The sequence below is a fragment of the Odocoileus virginianus genome, chromosome 3 (assembly GCF_023699985.2).
Source record: "Odocoileus virginianus isolate 20LAN1187 ecotype Illinois chromosome 3, Ovbor_1.2, whole genome shotgun sequence".
Classification (NCBI taxonomy): Eukaryota; Metazoa; Chordata; class Mammalia; order Artiodactyla; family Cervidae; genus Odocoileus; species Odocoileus virginianus.
The window spans coordinates 65,048,385-65,066,558 of NC_069676.1; the positions used below are offsets into that span (position 1 = coordinate 65,048,385).

The 18,174-nt window shown below is 36.6% G+C and overlaps 2 protein-coding genes across 4 annotated transcripts in view; one reads left to right on the forward strand and one right to left on the reverse strand.

Annotated features, from left to right (window-relative positions):
* The window catches only part of LSM11 (LSM11, U7 small nuclear RNA associated), a 47,939-nt gene extending 32,485 nt beyond the window's left edge, over positions 1-15,454 (forward strand). The window contains exons 6-7 of one of the 2 annotated variants that reach the window (XR_011486952.1): positions 1,910-2,016; positions 11,350-15,454. Coding sequence is in view for 1 of the 2 variants with exons in the window: in XM_070465718.1 (XP_070321819.1) it covers positions 11,350-11,353 (4 nt within the window). In the remaining variant the exon portion in view is untranslated. The remainder of the gene's footprint in view (positions 1-1,909; positions 2,017-11,349) is intronic. The other variant, XM_070465718.1, reaches the window with a different exon arrangement.
* Positions 14,797-18,174, reverse strand: part of CLINT1 (clathrin interactor 1) — a 59,128-nt gene continuing 55,750 nt past the window's right edge. The window contains exons 11-12 of one of the 2 annotated variants that reach the window (XM_020891430.2): positions 17,481-17,685; positions 14,797-16,516 (exon numbers count right to left, since the gene is read on the reverse strand). In XM_020891430.2, the coding sequence (XP_020747089.1) occupies positions 16,170-16,516; positions 17,481-17,685 (552 nt within the window). In that variant the 3' untranslated portion in view covers positions 14,797-16,169. The remainder of the gene's footprint in view (positions 16,517-17,480; positions 17,686-18,174) is intronic. The other variant, XM_020891431.2, reaches the window with a different exon arrangement.

The following is an 18,174-nucleotide window of genomic DNA, read 5'->3' on the forward strand; positions in this document are numbered from 1 at the left end:
AACTTAAGGGATTTTCAAGGGCAATTCTAGCACTACCCAATATCTGTCATATTCCTGCTTCTACAATCAAACCCAACACAAGCTGTAACTTCCTTGTATAATAATTTCAACTGACAGGACCTCATGGGAATTCAGTGGGAGAATGCCCCAAAACTTTTTAGCATAATGCCTGGCACATAGATGATCATAAAGGTTAATAGAACCTTGATTGTAATATTATTATTTTCCACCCAGAGAGGGAACTATCAGTTGTAAGTGCCTGCTCTGTTGTTGTTATTGATACAATTATCCAAGGAAAGAGACTGATAACTTCCCCTAAGTTCCTCAGTCTTCACAGAGAAGTATGATGGGTATTTCAAGGTGAAGGCCTCCAGGATCCCAGTTCAGTGATGGGAGAACAGGTGCTGAGTGTGCCTGCACTTCAGAGCGGTTTCCCTTGATTGGTGCATGTGAGCAGAGCAGAGCCAGTTCGCTGTGGATAGAATCTGGAAAGGTAGCCTGTAGTTAGTTAGATGGCCTTGAATATCTAGACTTGATTCCATTGGGAATGTTATGAGTGAAGAAAGATGCATAAGATTTCTGAAATGAAGGGAAGATTAGAAACATAGAAACCAGTTAGGAAACTGTTACAAGGTGTTTGTGAAAGTCCTTTTGAAATCAAATGAGAATGGTGGCAGAGGGAATGGAAAAGATGTTAGTTGCTTCAGAGCCATGTTAATCCCATGTATTTCCTGAGCAGATCTTGTATGTTTTATTGTTCTTTTTAGCTATGGAGAGTTATATAGTCTCATCTTTTCAAAGTTTTTGATGTTTTTTTCCATCCAATAACAAATTTTGAAAATTCCTTTTAAAGTATAAAATACGTAATTTTGAAAGCTACAATAGGAATTTAAATAATGAGTTAGAATTACTGAAGAATTTGATCAACCATAGCACTGATGGCTGATTCCTGAGAATGCACCTGGGAAGCCCATAGAAAAATCCCCAGCATGGGGCCCATACTTGCCAGATAACAATAAAAATATAACATATAGCCTTGGCAGAGAAAAATACCATCCTCTCAGATTGCACTCCTAACTGAAACCAACTGAACCTGTTATCTGCCACCAAACAGTTTTGGAACATGATACGGTAAAGGGGGAAAAAAGAATAGTAAAAGGAGGTTGCCTCACACATATGTTACAAGGGGTGAATGAATATTACTATTTACATGTTCTGAGTTTAAGCTATTTGTTAGTGTTTAAGATATGCAGTTGTACATACGAGATGCATGATAATTTCTTAGGAAAATTTTTCTTTAAAAACAAAAATTTGTTTTGTCATTTTTGTATTGAAAATGCTACAAGTATAATTACATCTGCTTGATAGTATGGCATTAGAATTCCTTCAAATAAATGTCTCCCCTCCCATTCAGAATTAGAGATTATTATTGCATATCCAAATATATGATTTCCTACTAGTTTGTGACATAGAATATTATCATAGTTACATGAACAATACAACCTGTTCTTCCCTTCTAAACCACTTCCCTTTATCACTGAAGTTTTTGGTATTTGCCTTTGCATCTGTAATGTGAACATATTAAATGGGGTGGTAGATGTGGTGTCAATTTTTATTTTAGTTTTGGAGGGAAATGGATCTTACATTCCTACAAATAATGTAATAATTTTTGTGTAAGATTTCAAGGTAATGTTTTATTTAACAAAGGAGTTGCTTGCACAACTGAGAGATTACAGACTTTTACATTTGTATTTGATACTATGGGTTCTTTCAAAGACAACCAAAATTCTTGATTTGTGACAGAATACCTCATTTGTAATAAAACACTTTCCTGGCATAGGGAATGAGTAGGTCTTAATTCCCATTTTTATACTTATTCCCATGGTATGCATTTTCATTTATTTTCCAGTCATGAAATGAGAAAAAAATAAAAATAAACAGAATAAAGTCTAATGGCTTTCTTCTTGAAAAGACCAAGGGCAGAAAATGGAACCCAGTCAAGGGCCCCATATCAAGGTAAGATGAACCAAAATCCAAAATAAACAAAATGACACTTCCTAAAAATTAAACTCAGAATTATTACATGATCCAATAATTTCACTTCTGAGTATATACCTAAAAGAATTGAAAGCAGGAACTCAAACAGATATTTGTGTACCCATGTTCATAGCAGCATTATTCACAACAACCAGTAAGTGGAAACAGTGTATGTTTAACTAACAGGCACAATTTCATTCCATTTAAGGCTGACTAATATTCTATTGTGTATACATACTTTTAGAGCAACAACAACTAAAAGTATGTGCACAAAATAGAATATTATTCAGCCTTGAAAGGAATGAAATTCTGACATACTTTAAACTTTGGATGAACTTTAAGACATGCTGAGTGAAATAAGTCAGACACAAAAGGACACATACTGTATGAATCCATTTATATCAGGTCTCTAGAGTAGTCAAATTCAGACAGAAAATAGAATGGTGGTTTCCAGGGGCTGAGGTAAGGGGCAAGTGGGGAGTTAGTGTTTAATGAATACACAGTTTCAGTTGGGGAAGATGGAAAAGTTCTAGAGATGGATGGTGATGATGGCTGCATGATAATGTGAATGTATCTAAGCCATAGAACTGTACACTTTAAAGTGATGAAAATCACAAATTTGATGTTATTTTACCACATTTATACACATAAGTTCACCACATTATACACATAAAATATATTATGTATTTTTTTTACCACAGTTTAAAAAGATGAGCCAAATAAAATAGAGAAGATAGTTGAATTGAATTTATGAGAATTTCCAATTTTCCTAATTGCCCTTAATATTTTCCCAAATGTATATATAAGCAAGTACTTCAGTGAAAACAGAATGATGGGTAGACATTTAGTTGTGAAAATGCAAGTTCTCTTAGGTCTAATATCCCCTCATCTAGGATATAATCTCAAACAAGTTTTTCATGCATATATCCCTCAAGAAATCTCATTAATAAACTAGGGAAGTATGGTCCTGATCACACAACTATTGGATGGGTGCACCACTTACTTGAGGGTCTCATTTAGATTGGTTATCAATAGCTGACTCCTACCTGCATGGGGAGTGAGGGTTGCCTTTGAGGGATCCAGCAGTTCCCAAGTTACCTGCAGACATATAGCATTTCCATTCTAAATAGTTTCTAATTCACTTGAAGTCCATCTTGTATCAACTTGAGCCTGATATTTCCTGCCTTTCCCATTTGGAAAAGCAAAGGCTTTCCCTGCCTTTCCTTGTTTAATTTTATTTGTTTTTGGCTGTGCTGGGTCTTCATTGCTGTGTGGGCCTTTCTCTAGATGTAGTGAGCAGGGGCTACTCTCTAGCCCCTAGTTGTTTCTTGTTGCAGAACACGGGCATGCGGGCTTCGGTAGTTGCTGGTGTGCAGGCTCAGTAGTCGTGGTTCCTCGGCTTTAGGGAACAGGCTCAGTGGTTGTGGTGCTTAGTTGAGCATGTGAGGTCTTCCTGGACCAGGGGTCAAACCTATGTCTCCTGTACTGGCAGGTGGGTTCTTCACCACTGAGCCACCAGGAAAGCCCAAGACTCCTTTGCTTTAAGAGTCTTGGCAAATGTGTGGTTCAGTAGAACACAATGGAAGACGTTTTTGAAGCATAGACATTGTAAGCCTCAAATCAGGCACTCAGGAGAAAGAAGTAGTACTTAAAAGTGTGGCCACCAGTTTGGAGAGAGTGTTAGCATGAGTATAGAGCTACAAAGACATGAGTAGCTAACAGTGGATTGTTAACCTCCCAAACTCGATTCAATGTGACAGTGACACTTCACAGCACATTGCATCCAATCTCATTTGAAGCTGACAAAGATTGTTTCTGCTTTACATCTATTGGTTTATTAATGGTCTACAGCCTCTTAAGCAGATGCATATTCATTAGGTAGCCAGCTGTTAGGAGGTTCCCAGATGTCGAATGTAACTCTGTCTTGGAACATTTTTTTTTTCCTTATCATGAAACAAAGTAATTGAGGCCTTATTAAAGAACTAGTTAATTACTAAAGCGATACCTTATGGCACCCTTTTTATCATTCAAATTTGAGAGCTCTTGGGATATCTAAAATTTGGAGAAGAGACAGCATTTAAGAGCCAATCTTTATTATATAATAGTAAATATATATAGGCAAATATTTTACATGTGGAGATAATACATATGTACTTTTCCATGTGGGAGAAGTTAAAAGTAAGTGAAACGTTCCTAATAACTGAAAAATTTCAACTACAGTATCCTTTTCTTTGTTTAATTAGGTCCAAAGGACAACACTGATAAGCCTACTAAATTAATTAAAGTTACATTAATATTTCTTTTATCTAACCATATCACTTTCCTATAAAAGATAACTTGAAAAATGGGTCTTTGTGTAACATGCTGCACTTATGCTTTCATTGAAGCTCCTATTTTTTCTGTCAAAAATAAGATAGTTCAATTACTGGCAAGCAAACTAGGATTTTCAAATTGCCAAGTATTTCTAAAGCCCTTTATAGCAGTCTATATATATAGGGAGAGAGACTGTGCCATATCTATCTATCTATCTATCTATCTATCTATGATTGTGTTAAGTTGTTGATCTCTTAATTTCAAATGCATTTAAAAACCCTGCATTTGTACTCTCCTCCTTTCATGTTAACTGTTTTTGATGTCATATTTTACATCTAATTGTTTTATGTATCCCTTAGCTGCTTATTGTGGATATATTTTACTACTATATAGTAGTATTATATATATATATATATATATATATATATATAGTATAGCATATATATTTTACTATATATAGTATATATTTTACTACTTTTGTATATTTTACTATATTTTGTATATTTTATATATACAAATATATTTGTATATATTTATTTATTTGTATTTGTATTATATATATTTGTATAAATATATTTATATTTATTTATTTGTACATTTATATATACAAATATATTTATATATATTTTACTACTTTTGTATATTTTACTATATATAGTATATATTTTACTACTATATAGTAATATTGTATATAGTATATATATATATACACATAGTATATATATATAGTATAGTATATATATTTTACTATATATAGTATGTATTTTACTACTTTTGTCTCGTAATCTCCCTACTTAGCTTTGTGAATGGATGCTTTCCTACCTTTACTGTATGTTCACCTGTACCAGTGAGCCTTTTCAGTTTGTAATTTTCTTATTTCTAGTTGTGACAGTTTCTTTTTTGCCTAGAGAAGTTTCTTTAACATTTGTTGTAAAGCTGGTTTGGTGGTGCTGAACTCTTTTAGCTTTTGCTTATCTGTAAATCTTTTGATTTCTCCATCAATTTTGAAAGAAAACCTTGCTGGGTAAAGTATTCTTGGTTCTCAGCTTTTCACCCTTCATCACTTCAAACATTTTACCACTCTGGCTGGACTACAGAATTTCTGTTGAAAAATCAGCTGATAGCCTTATGGGGGGTTCCCTTGTGTGTTATTTGCTGCTTCTCCCTTGCTGCTTTTAATATATAATTTTTGTCATTTTGATTATGATATGTCGTGGTGTGTTCCATTTTGGGTTAATTCTATGTGGGACTCTTCGCTTCCTAGACTTGGGTGACCATTTCCTTTCCCAAGTTATAGATGTTTTTAGCTATTATGTCTTCAAATATCTTCTTAGACCCTTTATCTCCCTCTTCTCCTTTTGGGACCCCTATGATATGAATATTAGTGTACTTGATGTTGTCCCAGAGGTTTCTTAAACTGTTCTCATTTCTTTTCATTTTTACTTTTTTCTGATCAGCAGCAGTGATGTCCACTACTCTGTCTTCCAGCTTGTTGATTCATTTCTCTGTGTCATTTACTCTGCTGTTACATCTTTCTAGTGTATTTTTCCTTTCAGTTACCACATTCTTCATCTCTGGGCTTTTAAAAACTTCTTTGTGCATCCATTCTTCTTCTGAATTCTTTGATCATTTTTAGATCATTACTCTGAACTCTTTCTCAGGTAGATTGCCTATCTCCACTTCACTTAGTTCTTCTGGGGGTTTTTCTTGTTTTTTCACCTGGAACATATTCCTCTGTCACCTCATTTTGTCTGAGTTGCTCTTTGTTTTATTTATGTCTGTGGTTAGTTATGTTTCTTGACCTTGGAAAAGTGGTCCTCTATAGGAAGTGTCTTATGCATCCCAGCAGTGCACTCCCCTCTGGTCACCCAAGCTAAATGCTCTAGAGGTTCTGTCTAAGAGGGATGTGTGGGACCTTCTATGTGGCGACTGACCCACCCACCATGTGGGTGGTCTGGTAGGCCTGGCTGGCCCCTCACCTGATTGGTTGCCAGGCCCTGCTTTGTGTGGTTGCTGCTGGCTAGAAGGGTCTGGTCACTAGGCAGCTGACTTTTAAACCCTAGGAGGCCCTGGGGCTAGTGCTAACTCACTGGTGGGTGAAGACAGGGTTCAGAAGAAGACTCTAGGGCTGTTGCTCACCCATAGGTGAGCTAGTGCCAGACTACTGTTGGCAGGCAGAGCTGGGTCCGTGAGTCTGGCTGCAGGGCTCGGGGATCCCAGAGCTAGTGTCAGATCACTGAGGGTGGGATAAAGCCGGGGGGGAGGCGGGGGTGGGGTGGGGAGGGCTGGTTCCTGGCACACATTTGGGTATGGGGTCTGGGGTGTCCTGAAGCTTTTTGTTGGCATGCTAGTGGACAGGGTCAGGGACCAGCTGGTCCCAGGGCAGGGTCTGGCCTGCTCTGGGTGGACAGGGTCTGCAGGCTGTGGGATTGTGGTTTTATTGTGCCTGGTGTCTGCCCCCTGGTGGGTGAGGCTGATCCAGAGGCTAGTGCAGGCTTCCTGGAGGGCAGGGCTGGTGCCTGGCCACTGTTGGGTGGAACTGAATCTCAGTCCTCTAGTGGGCAGCAGTGTGTCTAGGGGGCAGATCTGGAGGTGGCTGTGGGCTTGGAAAGTCTTTAGACAGATTGTCTGTTGATGGGTGGAGCTGTGTCTGGTCTGGTCCCACTCACTCTCTTCCTCTTTTTCCCTTCCTTCCTTCCTTCATCTTACTAAATTGTACATGGATCTATATAATCCTTTCCAGTGGTCAAGGACTCCTGCCAATATTCAGCTGGTGCTCTGCAAGATCTTCTGCATCTGAAGATGTATTCCTGATGCATCGTGGAAAGAGATATGCTCCACATCCACCTACTCCTCGGCCATCTTGCTTCCCCCTCCAGGGTCTTTCTACTCTGGCATCTTGGCCTCTGAATGTCTCCAAATGCCCTATAAACATCCTGTTCTATAGATGTCAATTCAGATAGTCCCTTAAGAGCACCTTAAATCTAGAAAATCCATTTCTACTTTTATTTGGTGACTGAGCATCTCAATTCTATTTCACAAATGCAAGGATCACAGGAGTTAATTAAAAACTGCCAAGAGCACATAATCTTTAGAAAACATTGCAGTGCTCTTTTTGGAAATGGATTCCCTAAACAAGTAATCCAGGGCCATCCAACTGTACTGTGGCTTGTTCTTTATATCTCTTCCTATCCCTTGAGGAGCCTTTGTGTTATGTTATTCCAAATCTATTGGGATTTCCTGCCTTTGAGGTTTGGTTAATGTCCTACACAAGTTATATCACTATTTCTACAAAAGAAGTGAAGGTTTTACTCTTTAGAAGAGATTAGTTTTTATTTGCTCTGTGGCTTATATCCTGCTGGTAACCTTTAGAAAATATAAATAGATTTCAGTGCTTACTTAAAAAACATAGTAGTTAACAACCAGTTACTAGCTGTTAATAACCATTTACTAGCTGTCTACTACATATGGCATCTGGCCCAGTGTGGTCAGAGATCAGGGATATACAAGAAAAACCGATAGTATCTCTGTAGGATATGACAATCTTCAGATTAAAAGGTCTGAAATATTAATAGAGGAGTAATGTGGGATAGTGGAATAAAATTGGATTTAGATTCCAAAAACCTATCCTAGGAGATGTGGTTTCAGTCATAGCTTTGCTCTCTTGGAGCCTGTTTCCTCATCTTTAACAAGGAGATAATAACTGTTTTACCTTCTTAGCTTAGGACTATTATGAGTATCAAGGAGGAAATGACTATGAAGCCATTCTGTAAACTAATATGCAAATACAGGTTATGACTATTTGAAATACTCAGCTGGTCTTTGTAAATGCCCCTGAGATACCAAAATCCATATCGTTCACATATAAATTCACTATTAATGTATTTCTGATTCAACAATAAGTATCAAACTATTGCCATACAATTTGCCACTCAGGTTTTTAAAGTGAGCCCTATGATACTATGTAATGACTTATATGGGAAAAGAATGTAAAAAAAAAATAGACATATGTATATGTATAACTGATTGACCTTGCTGTAAAGCAGAAGCTAACACAACATTATAAAACAACTATACTCCAATGAAAAATTTAAAAATAAATAAAGTGAACCCTGTGACAACCATGGCAATGAAAACAGGCTAGGGCTTCAGAATATACTATCTCTGGTGGTCATAGTTCCCCTCTGAGGAACTTTTGAGGAAAGTAAAGTAATTACTTACTTCAGCCCTCAAAGCACCAATTATTTTTTAAAACTTTTAAATGCTTTAGCATAGATCATTAAAAGATTATAAAGTGTACATTTTTAAAAGTAGGGATTTGTGACTTTTTAAAATTGAGGTATAGTTGATTTACTGCTGTATAGCAAATTGATTCAGTTATACGGATATGACTGAGTGATTGAATTGAACTGAACATTTAAAAATATATATATATATTCTTTTCCATTATGGTTTATGATAGAATAGCGGGAGACCAGGGATCGATCCCTGAGTCAGGAAGATCCCGTGAAGGGAATGGCAACCCACTCCAGTTTTGTTGCCTGGCGAAATCCATGGACAGAGGAGCCTGGTGGGCTACAGTCATGGGGTTGCAAACAGTCGGACATGACTGTGCGACTAAGACTAGACTAGACTATTGAATATAGTTCTCTGTGCTAGGACCTTGTTGTTTATCCATTCTACATATAAAAGTTTACGTCTGATGACTCCAACCTCCCGCTCTATCCCACCCCCTCCCTCTTGGCAACCACCATTCTGTTCTCTGTGATTCTGTTTCTGCTTCATGGAAAGGCTCATTTATGTCATATTTTAGATTCCACATATCATGGTATTTGTCTTTCTCTTTCTGACTAACTTCACTTAGTATGATAATCTTTAGTTGCATCCATGTTGCTACAAATGAAATTGTTTCATTCCTTTTTATGGCTGAGTGATATTCCATTATATATGTGTATATATACACACATATATTTATATATACCACATCTTCTTTACCCATTCATCTGTTGATGGATATCCATATCTTGGCTGTTGTGAATGGTGCTGTTATGAACATAAGGGTGTGTATATCTTTTTGAATTATATATTTGTCTAGATATATGCCCAGGAGTGGGATTGCTGGATCATATGGTAATTCTATTTAGTTTTCTGAGGAACCTCCATACTGTTTTTCACAGTGACTGCACCAACTTACCTTCCCACCAACAGTGTAGGAGGGTTTCCTTATCTTCATACCCTTGCCAGCATTTGTTATTTGTAGAGTTTTTAATGGCAGCCATTCTGATCAGTGTGAGGTGGTACCTCATCATAGTTTTGGTTTGCATCTCTCTAATAATTAGCCATGTTGAGCATCTTTTCATGAGTCTCTTGGCCATCTGTATTTCTTTTCTGGAGAAATGTCTATTTAGGTCTTCTGCCCATTTTTATATTGGTTGTTTTCTTTTTTTCTTTTTTTATATTGGTTGTTTTCTTTGTTGTTGAGTTGTATGAGCTGTTTGTATATTTTGAAAATTAAGCCCTTATCTGTCAACATCACTTTCTAATATTTTCTCCCATTCTGTAGGTTCTCTTTTTGTTTATGGTTTCCCTTGCTGCTGAAAACCTTGCAAGTTTGATTAGGTCCCATTTTTGTTTGTTTTTCTATTGCCTTGCCTTGGGAGATTTACCGAAGAAAATATTGGTGCCGTTAATGTCAGAGAATATTTTGCCTGTGTTCTCTTCTTATGTTTAAGTCTTTAAGCCATTTTGAGTTTGTTTTTGTGTGGTGAGAGGGTGTGCTCTAAATTCATTGATTTACATGTGGCTGTCCAGCTTCCCCAACACCACTTGCCAAAGAGACTTTTTCCTATTGCCTCGTTTGTTGAAGATTAATTGACGGTAGGTATGTAGGTTTATTTGTGGGCTCTCTATTCTGTTCCATTGATCCATATGTCTATTTTCCTGCCAATATCATGTTGTTTTGATTACTGTAGTTTTGAGTAGTCTGAAGTCTGGGAAGGTTATGCCTCCTGCTTTGTTCTTTTTCTTCAGGATTGCTTTGGCAATTCTGGGTCTTTTGTGGTTCCATATGAATTTTAGGATTTTTTTCTAGTTCTATGAAAAATGTCATAGATAACTTGACAGGTAGATAGATGGCCCAAAGCACCTGTCACCATGTCCTTGCTTATCTCCCCAATCCCTCTCCTTTTATATGGAGCTCTAGATACACCCTTCTAAACTTCTGATGTTACTTGTCTACTTGGAGTTTTCACATGTGTAGTTCATAGGGCTGCCTCCCTCTCATTATTCTTCAGATCTCTCCATGAATAAACATATGGAAGAAAATGTGGTTGTCGTTCTCTGGTTAAGTGGCTCATTATCATATTGCAGTCTTGTTTCCCAGCTGGATGGGTTTGGACTTTCTACAGTTCTATCATGACTGTTTTGGGACTGTTTTCTTTGATTTAATTTTTAATGAGTCTAAGTGAAATATCATGAAAAAAAAATCTAGGAGTACTTGAACACAGTCTACTACCTAATACTTTAGCTACATTTTAGAAAATACAGTCCAATAAAACTGGTTTATAAATTACCAGACACAAAAGATCAACTCAGAGACCTTCAGCTTTGACCCATTTTACTCTTTCTTCTCAAAGGATGGTTGAACCTTGAAAGAAGGCTCAAAAGTTTCATAATTCACTAAGCACTCAACACTCAGTCTCTCAGTCTAAGCTTTCCTAAAAAACATAGGTTGGGTAAGAAACTTACTTCTTCATAATTATAAGAAGCTAGTAAATATAAACTATGTATCAGAAGAAATAATCTAAAAATCTGAGCAAAAGCTCTGGTGTCACCAATTTTTAATATTCAGGGTCCAGAGAGCAATTTCATGACAAGCATTTTACTTGTGACTAAAGTGAAAGGCAAAACTAAATTCTTTGTACCTCAAGCAGATCACCTTAGAATAAATCAAGTAAATGGATACATAGTTACCAGGAAATACCTATTAATTCTCAACAGATAGCAGCAGTTCCCAAGTGTGGCCAGAGGACCACTGGAAAGCCCTGAGACCCATTCAGGGGACCTATGAGGTTCCACCTTTTCCAACCACTTATTCCTGAGGCTGGATTTTTTTCGTGTATTTCCACCAAATCAACATGGTGTAACAGACTGAATGCAGAAGCAGGTAAGAGAATCCAGCTGTTTCATTAAGCCAGGTAATAAAGAGAAATGTAAAACAATGCCACTCTCCCACAAATTTTATTTTGAAAAACATATTTTTCAATAAAAGTGTAATTTGGCAGATAATGGGCTTGTTACTGTGAAACCAATTGATGTTTTTAAAGGTTTCTCAGTTTTTTAAAAATGTTTTTAAGAAATATTTTATTTGTATCTATTTTTGGCTCAGCTGGGTCTTCATAGCTGCGTGTGGGCTTTCTCTAGCTTGGTGCCTGGGAGCTACTCTTTGTTGAGGTGCGCAGACTTTTCACTGTTGGCTTCTCTTGTTGCAGAGCAGGGCTTTTGCGGCACGTGGGCTCAGTAGTTGCGCTGTGTGGGCTCTAGGGCATGCGGGCTTCCATAGTTGTGGCTCATGGGCTTTAGAGCACAGGCTCAGTAGTTGTGACTCAGGGGCTTAATTGCATGTGGGATCTTCCCAGACCAGGGATGGAACACATGCCCCCTGCATTGGCAGGTGGATTCTTACTGTGCCACCAGCAAAGTCCCTAAAGTTTCTCAGTTTTATTTCAAATATAGTTAATATCATTAGATATGACCCACATAAACAAAAGCTCTTTGGGGTCTTCATTCATTAATGGCATTAAAGGTGTCCTGAGGTCAAGCTACTCTATACACCAACTGTAAGCACTTTTATCTCAAAAAGAATGTCCTTGGAGCATATAAAGAATAGATGCAAGATGGACAGTTAAGAAAATCAAATGGAAATGTAAGGTTCCATAGTCCAGGACTCCATTATTTAATGTAATGACACTTTATTGAATTATGTTTGCCAATCAGAACTTTCAAATCCATCCATCCCAAGTCCCTGGGAAACTATAAACATTTGAATTGGCTGCATGCTGATTCCCCACGTACTGGGGTAAGCCAGGGCAGTGTGACAGGGTGCCAGGAGTTACTTATGCCTATGAAAACAGTGCATTAGCAAGGTTGCCACTATAATAGGAGGAAGACACTTAAGAATTAAAGTTATAATGAGGTAAAAGTACACACAAAATTCTTCTATGTTTTTTTTTTTAAGTCTTTATATCAGATTGCTTCTCTGGGTGTTCGAAGAATAGTAAGATCTTAGTCAACAAAATTGCAAATAGTCAGTAGAAAAGTTGAGATCTCTGCACTAATGCAGTTAAGTAGGAGTCAATACATTAACAAAACAGCTCATTTACAATTTTCTTGTTAAAAAGAATTAAATGCAGGCAAATAGGAAAATCCTCAGAAATCAACTTGGTCTCTCAGGCTTTAATTTTTATTTTTGGTTGTACTGGATCTTCGTTGTTCTATGTCGGCTTTTCATTGAGGTGGCTTCTCGTTGAGCACAGACTCGAGCGTGGGTTTCCGTAGCTGCAGCACACAGGCTCAGTAGTTGAAGCTTCTGTGCTTGAGTGCAGGCTCAGGAACTGTGCGGTACCAATCGAGTCACTCCCTGGCATGTGGAATCCTCCCAGGCCAGGGATTGAACTGTTGTCCCCAGCATTGGCAGGCAGATTCTATCCACTGTGCCACCAGGGTAAGTCCTTCTCATGCTTTCTTGAAAAGTGGAAGTGTTAGTTGCTCAGTCGTGTCCGACTCTTTGTAACCCCACGGACTGTAGCCTGCCAGGCTCCTCTGTCCATGGCATTCTCCAGGCAAGAATACTGGAGTGGGATGCCGTTTCCTTAACTACACTCATATTCTAGGAATATGAAGTTTTGGGGTTTGACATATAGGTTAAAATGACATGTGGTGAAACGGTTGGCACAGTGACTGGCGCATAAAAGTTCCTGACATTTAAGCACATTTAAATAATAAAAACGAGACGCAGAGAAAACATTTACAAACATTTACAGTATATATGCCAGTGCTGCTGATCTCACCATTTAATTACCCAACACTTTCCAATTTTAAGTTCATTTTAGAAAAAAATATGAGGGCCCAGAAAAGTCAGATGAATTGATCAAGGTGTCACACAGAAAGTGAGAGGTTGAAATAGGATTAGATCTGCTTCCAAGCCCATGCTCTTTCTACAGTGCAGTGCTGTCTCCTAGGAGAGCATACAAAGCCAGTTTGTTTCAGAAATCTATTCACTGTTAAGGTATGTTCTGTGCTCAGGACAGTTAGCTTTATTTCACTATTTCATAAATATTTGAGAAAAAAAAAGTATTAACCCTTTCCTCCAAAATATAAGTAACTATAGGCCTCAATTTATTAGTGACTAGCCCCTAACCAATATAATTATGGATATCATTCAGGCAATTTATTAAAATTTAAAAAAAGTAAACATCCAAAGTACTGTACAAGAACACTGTATACATTTATGGTTCCTGAAGATCATAACAGAGAAGTAAAAAACATCTGAATATGGAAAAAAAGTGAGTCTGGAATGGCAGTGGAGAGTCACACAAGTGTACGTAAACTGCCAAGAACAAGAACGAATTCTCCTTCACTCCCCCAAATATTAAGCAAATATTCAGAGATAAATTGATAAATAAAAATAAACTGAATGGAACCCCAATGAGGCAAGTTTTGTTTTCCTTTCATGGGCTCTGAAACAAAAACTACTAGTAAAACAGCAAACTGTATGTTGAGACACAGTAATAACTGAGGTAGGGGCTCACTTCTGTCTTTAGAAATACAACACTGGAAGAAGCCATAGTACAGAAAATGCTTGAGTTAAATCTCAGTTTTATTAAAAAAAATTTTTTAAACACAAAAGTTTAGAAACAAACTATTTCTTTTAAGGACCGTATATATTTGAGAAGGTGATGCTATACTTTTCAATTTAAAGAAAAAATTCATGATTACAGATTTCAAATATCAGTGAAGATACTCTTCATGCTGCTTCCAGAGCCCAGTTTGATTGCTCTGAAGTAACAGCACTTGAAAGCTCCTATTCTTTGAAACTAATTTAAACACATTGAATTGTTGAAAGATTAAAAACCACAGTCAGCTAATTACACTCTCTCTCATCTCTTATTCAGCAAATGAATCACTTTTCATTACTGCTTAGCAGAAGTACATGAATTTCTGCCTAATTAGAAATGTTGTAGATGGAACATTAGCAAAAATGGAGCGGGTCAGGATATCTTTGCTGCTTCATTTTTAATTCCTAACAGTAGAGTCTGATAGGAAGGAATAGAGAAGTCATTAAATAATTTTAAATTATTTATAAAAATTACTTTACCCAAATTATAATTATTTTTTCCCCAAACGGTCTCAAATGTCTAACATAATGAAAGAAAAAGCAGTTCAACATTGATTTTAATGAACATTTTAATGTTATGTATAACAGAACTTTATGAATACAATGGAAACAAAGTTTCATCAATTTAAAAAATTTCAACACAAAGTGGGGAGGTAATAATTTGATACCTGTATTATAGTATTCATTTTAAAAAATATTCCCAGCTTGAGGGTGAAACAATTTTGCATTCCAAACTCTAGAATCATGATTTTCATGTGAGCTTAATGCAGAATTACAGCAAGAAAACAAAAACATTTTAATTAATTTCCTTTATTTGCATTAAGTCAATAAAATCTTTGACTGCTACAGGTCTCCTTTAATAATATAGATATTTAACTTGCCTCTATTGGAACCATATTGCTAATGCCATATTATATACACTCAAAACCAAAACAAAACAATACTGTATAAAATCTAAAAGCCAACATTGTTGAGTTCTTACATTTATATTTAAGGTCTTAATGAATTTTCACCTTTTCAATTTTTTTTAAAAGACACCAAAAAAAATAAATATTTTTCTCTTTTGACTGTTCCTGACTATTACTCCAGTGGCTACAGGGATAAACATGGAAGGGAAGTCTTGCCAAGTTAATCACTGCAAAGTGTAAATAACGACTGCTAAAAACAAAAATACTGGAGGTTTTTTTTCTTTTAAAGGAAACCATAGAGCAGTCCCCCAAAAAATATTTTTTCTAGTTCTGCACAGGATAATTATAGCAGAAGAAATGGGAAAAGTCCCATAGCTGTTACCAATTGCTTAAAGAGGTTTAGAGGTTTTGTTACAATAAAAATTTGGATAGTATAATAGCAGTGTTGTTGGAACATTAGCAAAAGTATATACATTCCAGTTACCTTTGATTTAGCCATAATCACATATGTATGCCTTTTTTGGACAAAAATATATATTTTTATAAAAAACTGATCATCCAACTTTAATGATTTCATATATGGACTCAAGAGTGGTAGTAAAAGGAACAGACCCAATTGTGACAAGGTGATTCAGGGACAGAAAAATCAAGTTCTTCAGGAAAAGAAAAGTATAAAACTAGAGATTCAAACACGTTTATTCAGCCCTATTCTAGTCTTCCCACATATTATGATATTAAAATTGGCTCTTCAATTTATAAAGGCTTTCCACGATCTCACTACCCCATTTGTGGTCTCACTGGAAAAATGTTTCAGACTGCCTTTATCTGAAGTGCCCTTGCCTGGCCATCTAAAATACTAGACATTTCACTTTTATAAAACAGCCTTTTTGGCTCTTAATGTAGGTTTATTTTAATTAACTGATAAAAGAAAGGGGAATTGATTAGCATTTTCCATCCCAACATCACCTATCTACACCGCTAAAAATCCTTCACTCAATCTGTTCCTTTATATTCTCTTATTTGCTAAAGTTGGCGAAATTTGCAAAGGCATCTTGCTTGGGTTGCACAGTTCCAGAAGTCATGGCTAAGTTGGGCATGCCCATTCCCATTGTGCCTGTCAGGCCCATCCCTGTAGTTGACATCCCTATGTTCATATTCATGCCCATCATGCTCTGGTTCATCATTGGACTATTTCCAAGAGGGGCCATTCCCATGGTGCCAGTCATCACATTGGGCATGCTCATAGGCATGGGTCCCCCCATCAAAGGATTAGTTTGAGGCCGGACAGGAAGCATGTTCGATGGAGAACTGAGGTTTACAGCTCCGAAACTTTGGGTCATCATATTCATAGGCTGTTGCATATCTAACAGAAGAAGAGAGACAAAAGAACTTTACCATTCTGAATTCTTAGATTTATAGAGCAGAAAAATAATACAATCTTCCTGACCATCAATACTTGTAAGCCCCAATAAAATTACTTCATAGTGATTTTATAAGAGAAGTCAATTGTCAATTAACTTGTATTGATTACTCTTGAGAAATATTCAGTGGCTGTCAGCTCTGGTTTCCCTAAGATGTAGAAACAGTAAGAGTGGCCTGAGGGGAAAACATCAGGTAATTTAAAATCATTCCTATAAAATCTATTATTGAATCCAACCTAACAGGTTGTCAAGAGCTATTGTGTATCAAAACCTTTAAAAAGGTTTTATCCTTTGACTTGCTCTATTTTTAGAACATCATACTAAGGGTAAAAAATCACAGGTACAAAGATTTACACAAAATCGTGGAGTTATTTATAGCAGAAAGCTGGAAACAATGGAAATAGAGGAACTGCACAGTAATATGATGCATAACTATAAAGATTCAAAAATCATACTTTCTTAAGAATATTCAACATTGAAAAAACAACAATTTAATGTTGAATGTGAACTCCAAGAACTCCAAGAAATAAAGTATAGACATAATGCTCTCAAGCATTAAAAATGCGATTAGCAAAGATGGTATGTGAAGAAATATCAATTAATGGTGATTATCCCTGGATTATGGAGTTCAGATGAGTTTTGTTTCCTTGACATATCTGCCTATGTTAAAAACAGTATTTTTTATTTTAGGGATCAGGCTCCCAAAACTCACCATCATACAATAAGTGTTATCATGCTAAGACCAGAATACAAAGCAATTTAATGTGGCAGGAGGGATACCAGGTCTTATGTGAAAAAAATCTTAACGTGAACACAAGGCTGCCTTCAGTACGTTTTGAAGTAGTCCTGGCATAAGGGCAAAGGATTACAAATACAAAAACAAATGGATGTCTTGCAGTAACTTACTCTGTTGTTGAATCATGGTATTGAGTGATGGCTGCTGGGGTTTGGAAGGCTGCATACCAGGTAGTAAGTTGTCCAGGCTGATGTTTACACTGGGGTCAGACCAAGTAGAGGGCAGGGTTTTGCTGACTGACTTCTGGACCATATCTGTATTCTGATTATAGAGAGGATTAGGCTTCTGCAGCACTGTGCTAACATTTTGCAAAGGCTGGAAAATAGAAACATGCTCTAAAAATTAAGTATCTTATCTATAAAGATTATTAAATGGCAATTTAATCACAATAACTCCAAATACTGATATATACTAGACTTCATAATAAACTTCTGAAACTTTTAATGTTCTATATTAAGGTCTTTAATACCCTTCCTGTACCACTAGCCTCCCATAATATTCCTCCTGAAGTTCAAATCATATTTGGAGGAAAAACTAAGATATTTACATTAACAATTATCCTCCTATCACCCCAAGTCTAGAAGCCACCAACTCAAGGTAACTACTAACTTCAGGTTGGTACAACTTTAAGGAAATATACAAGTGGAAATTTATTCTTACAAAATGAAATTCAGGGTATAAGTTCTCATGCTAAAAGAAAAAAAAAAAAAGCAAAACTATCAAGACAGCAAATTATACTCCAGAAAACCCAACTGACATATCCTTGCTCCATGTACATTTCTATTGCCTAAAGTGAGCAACACT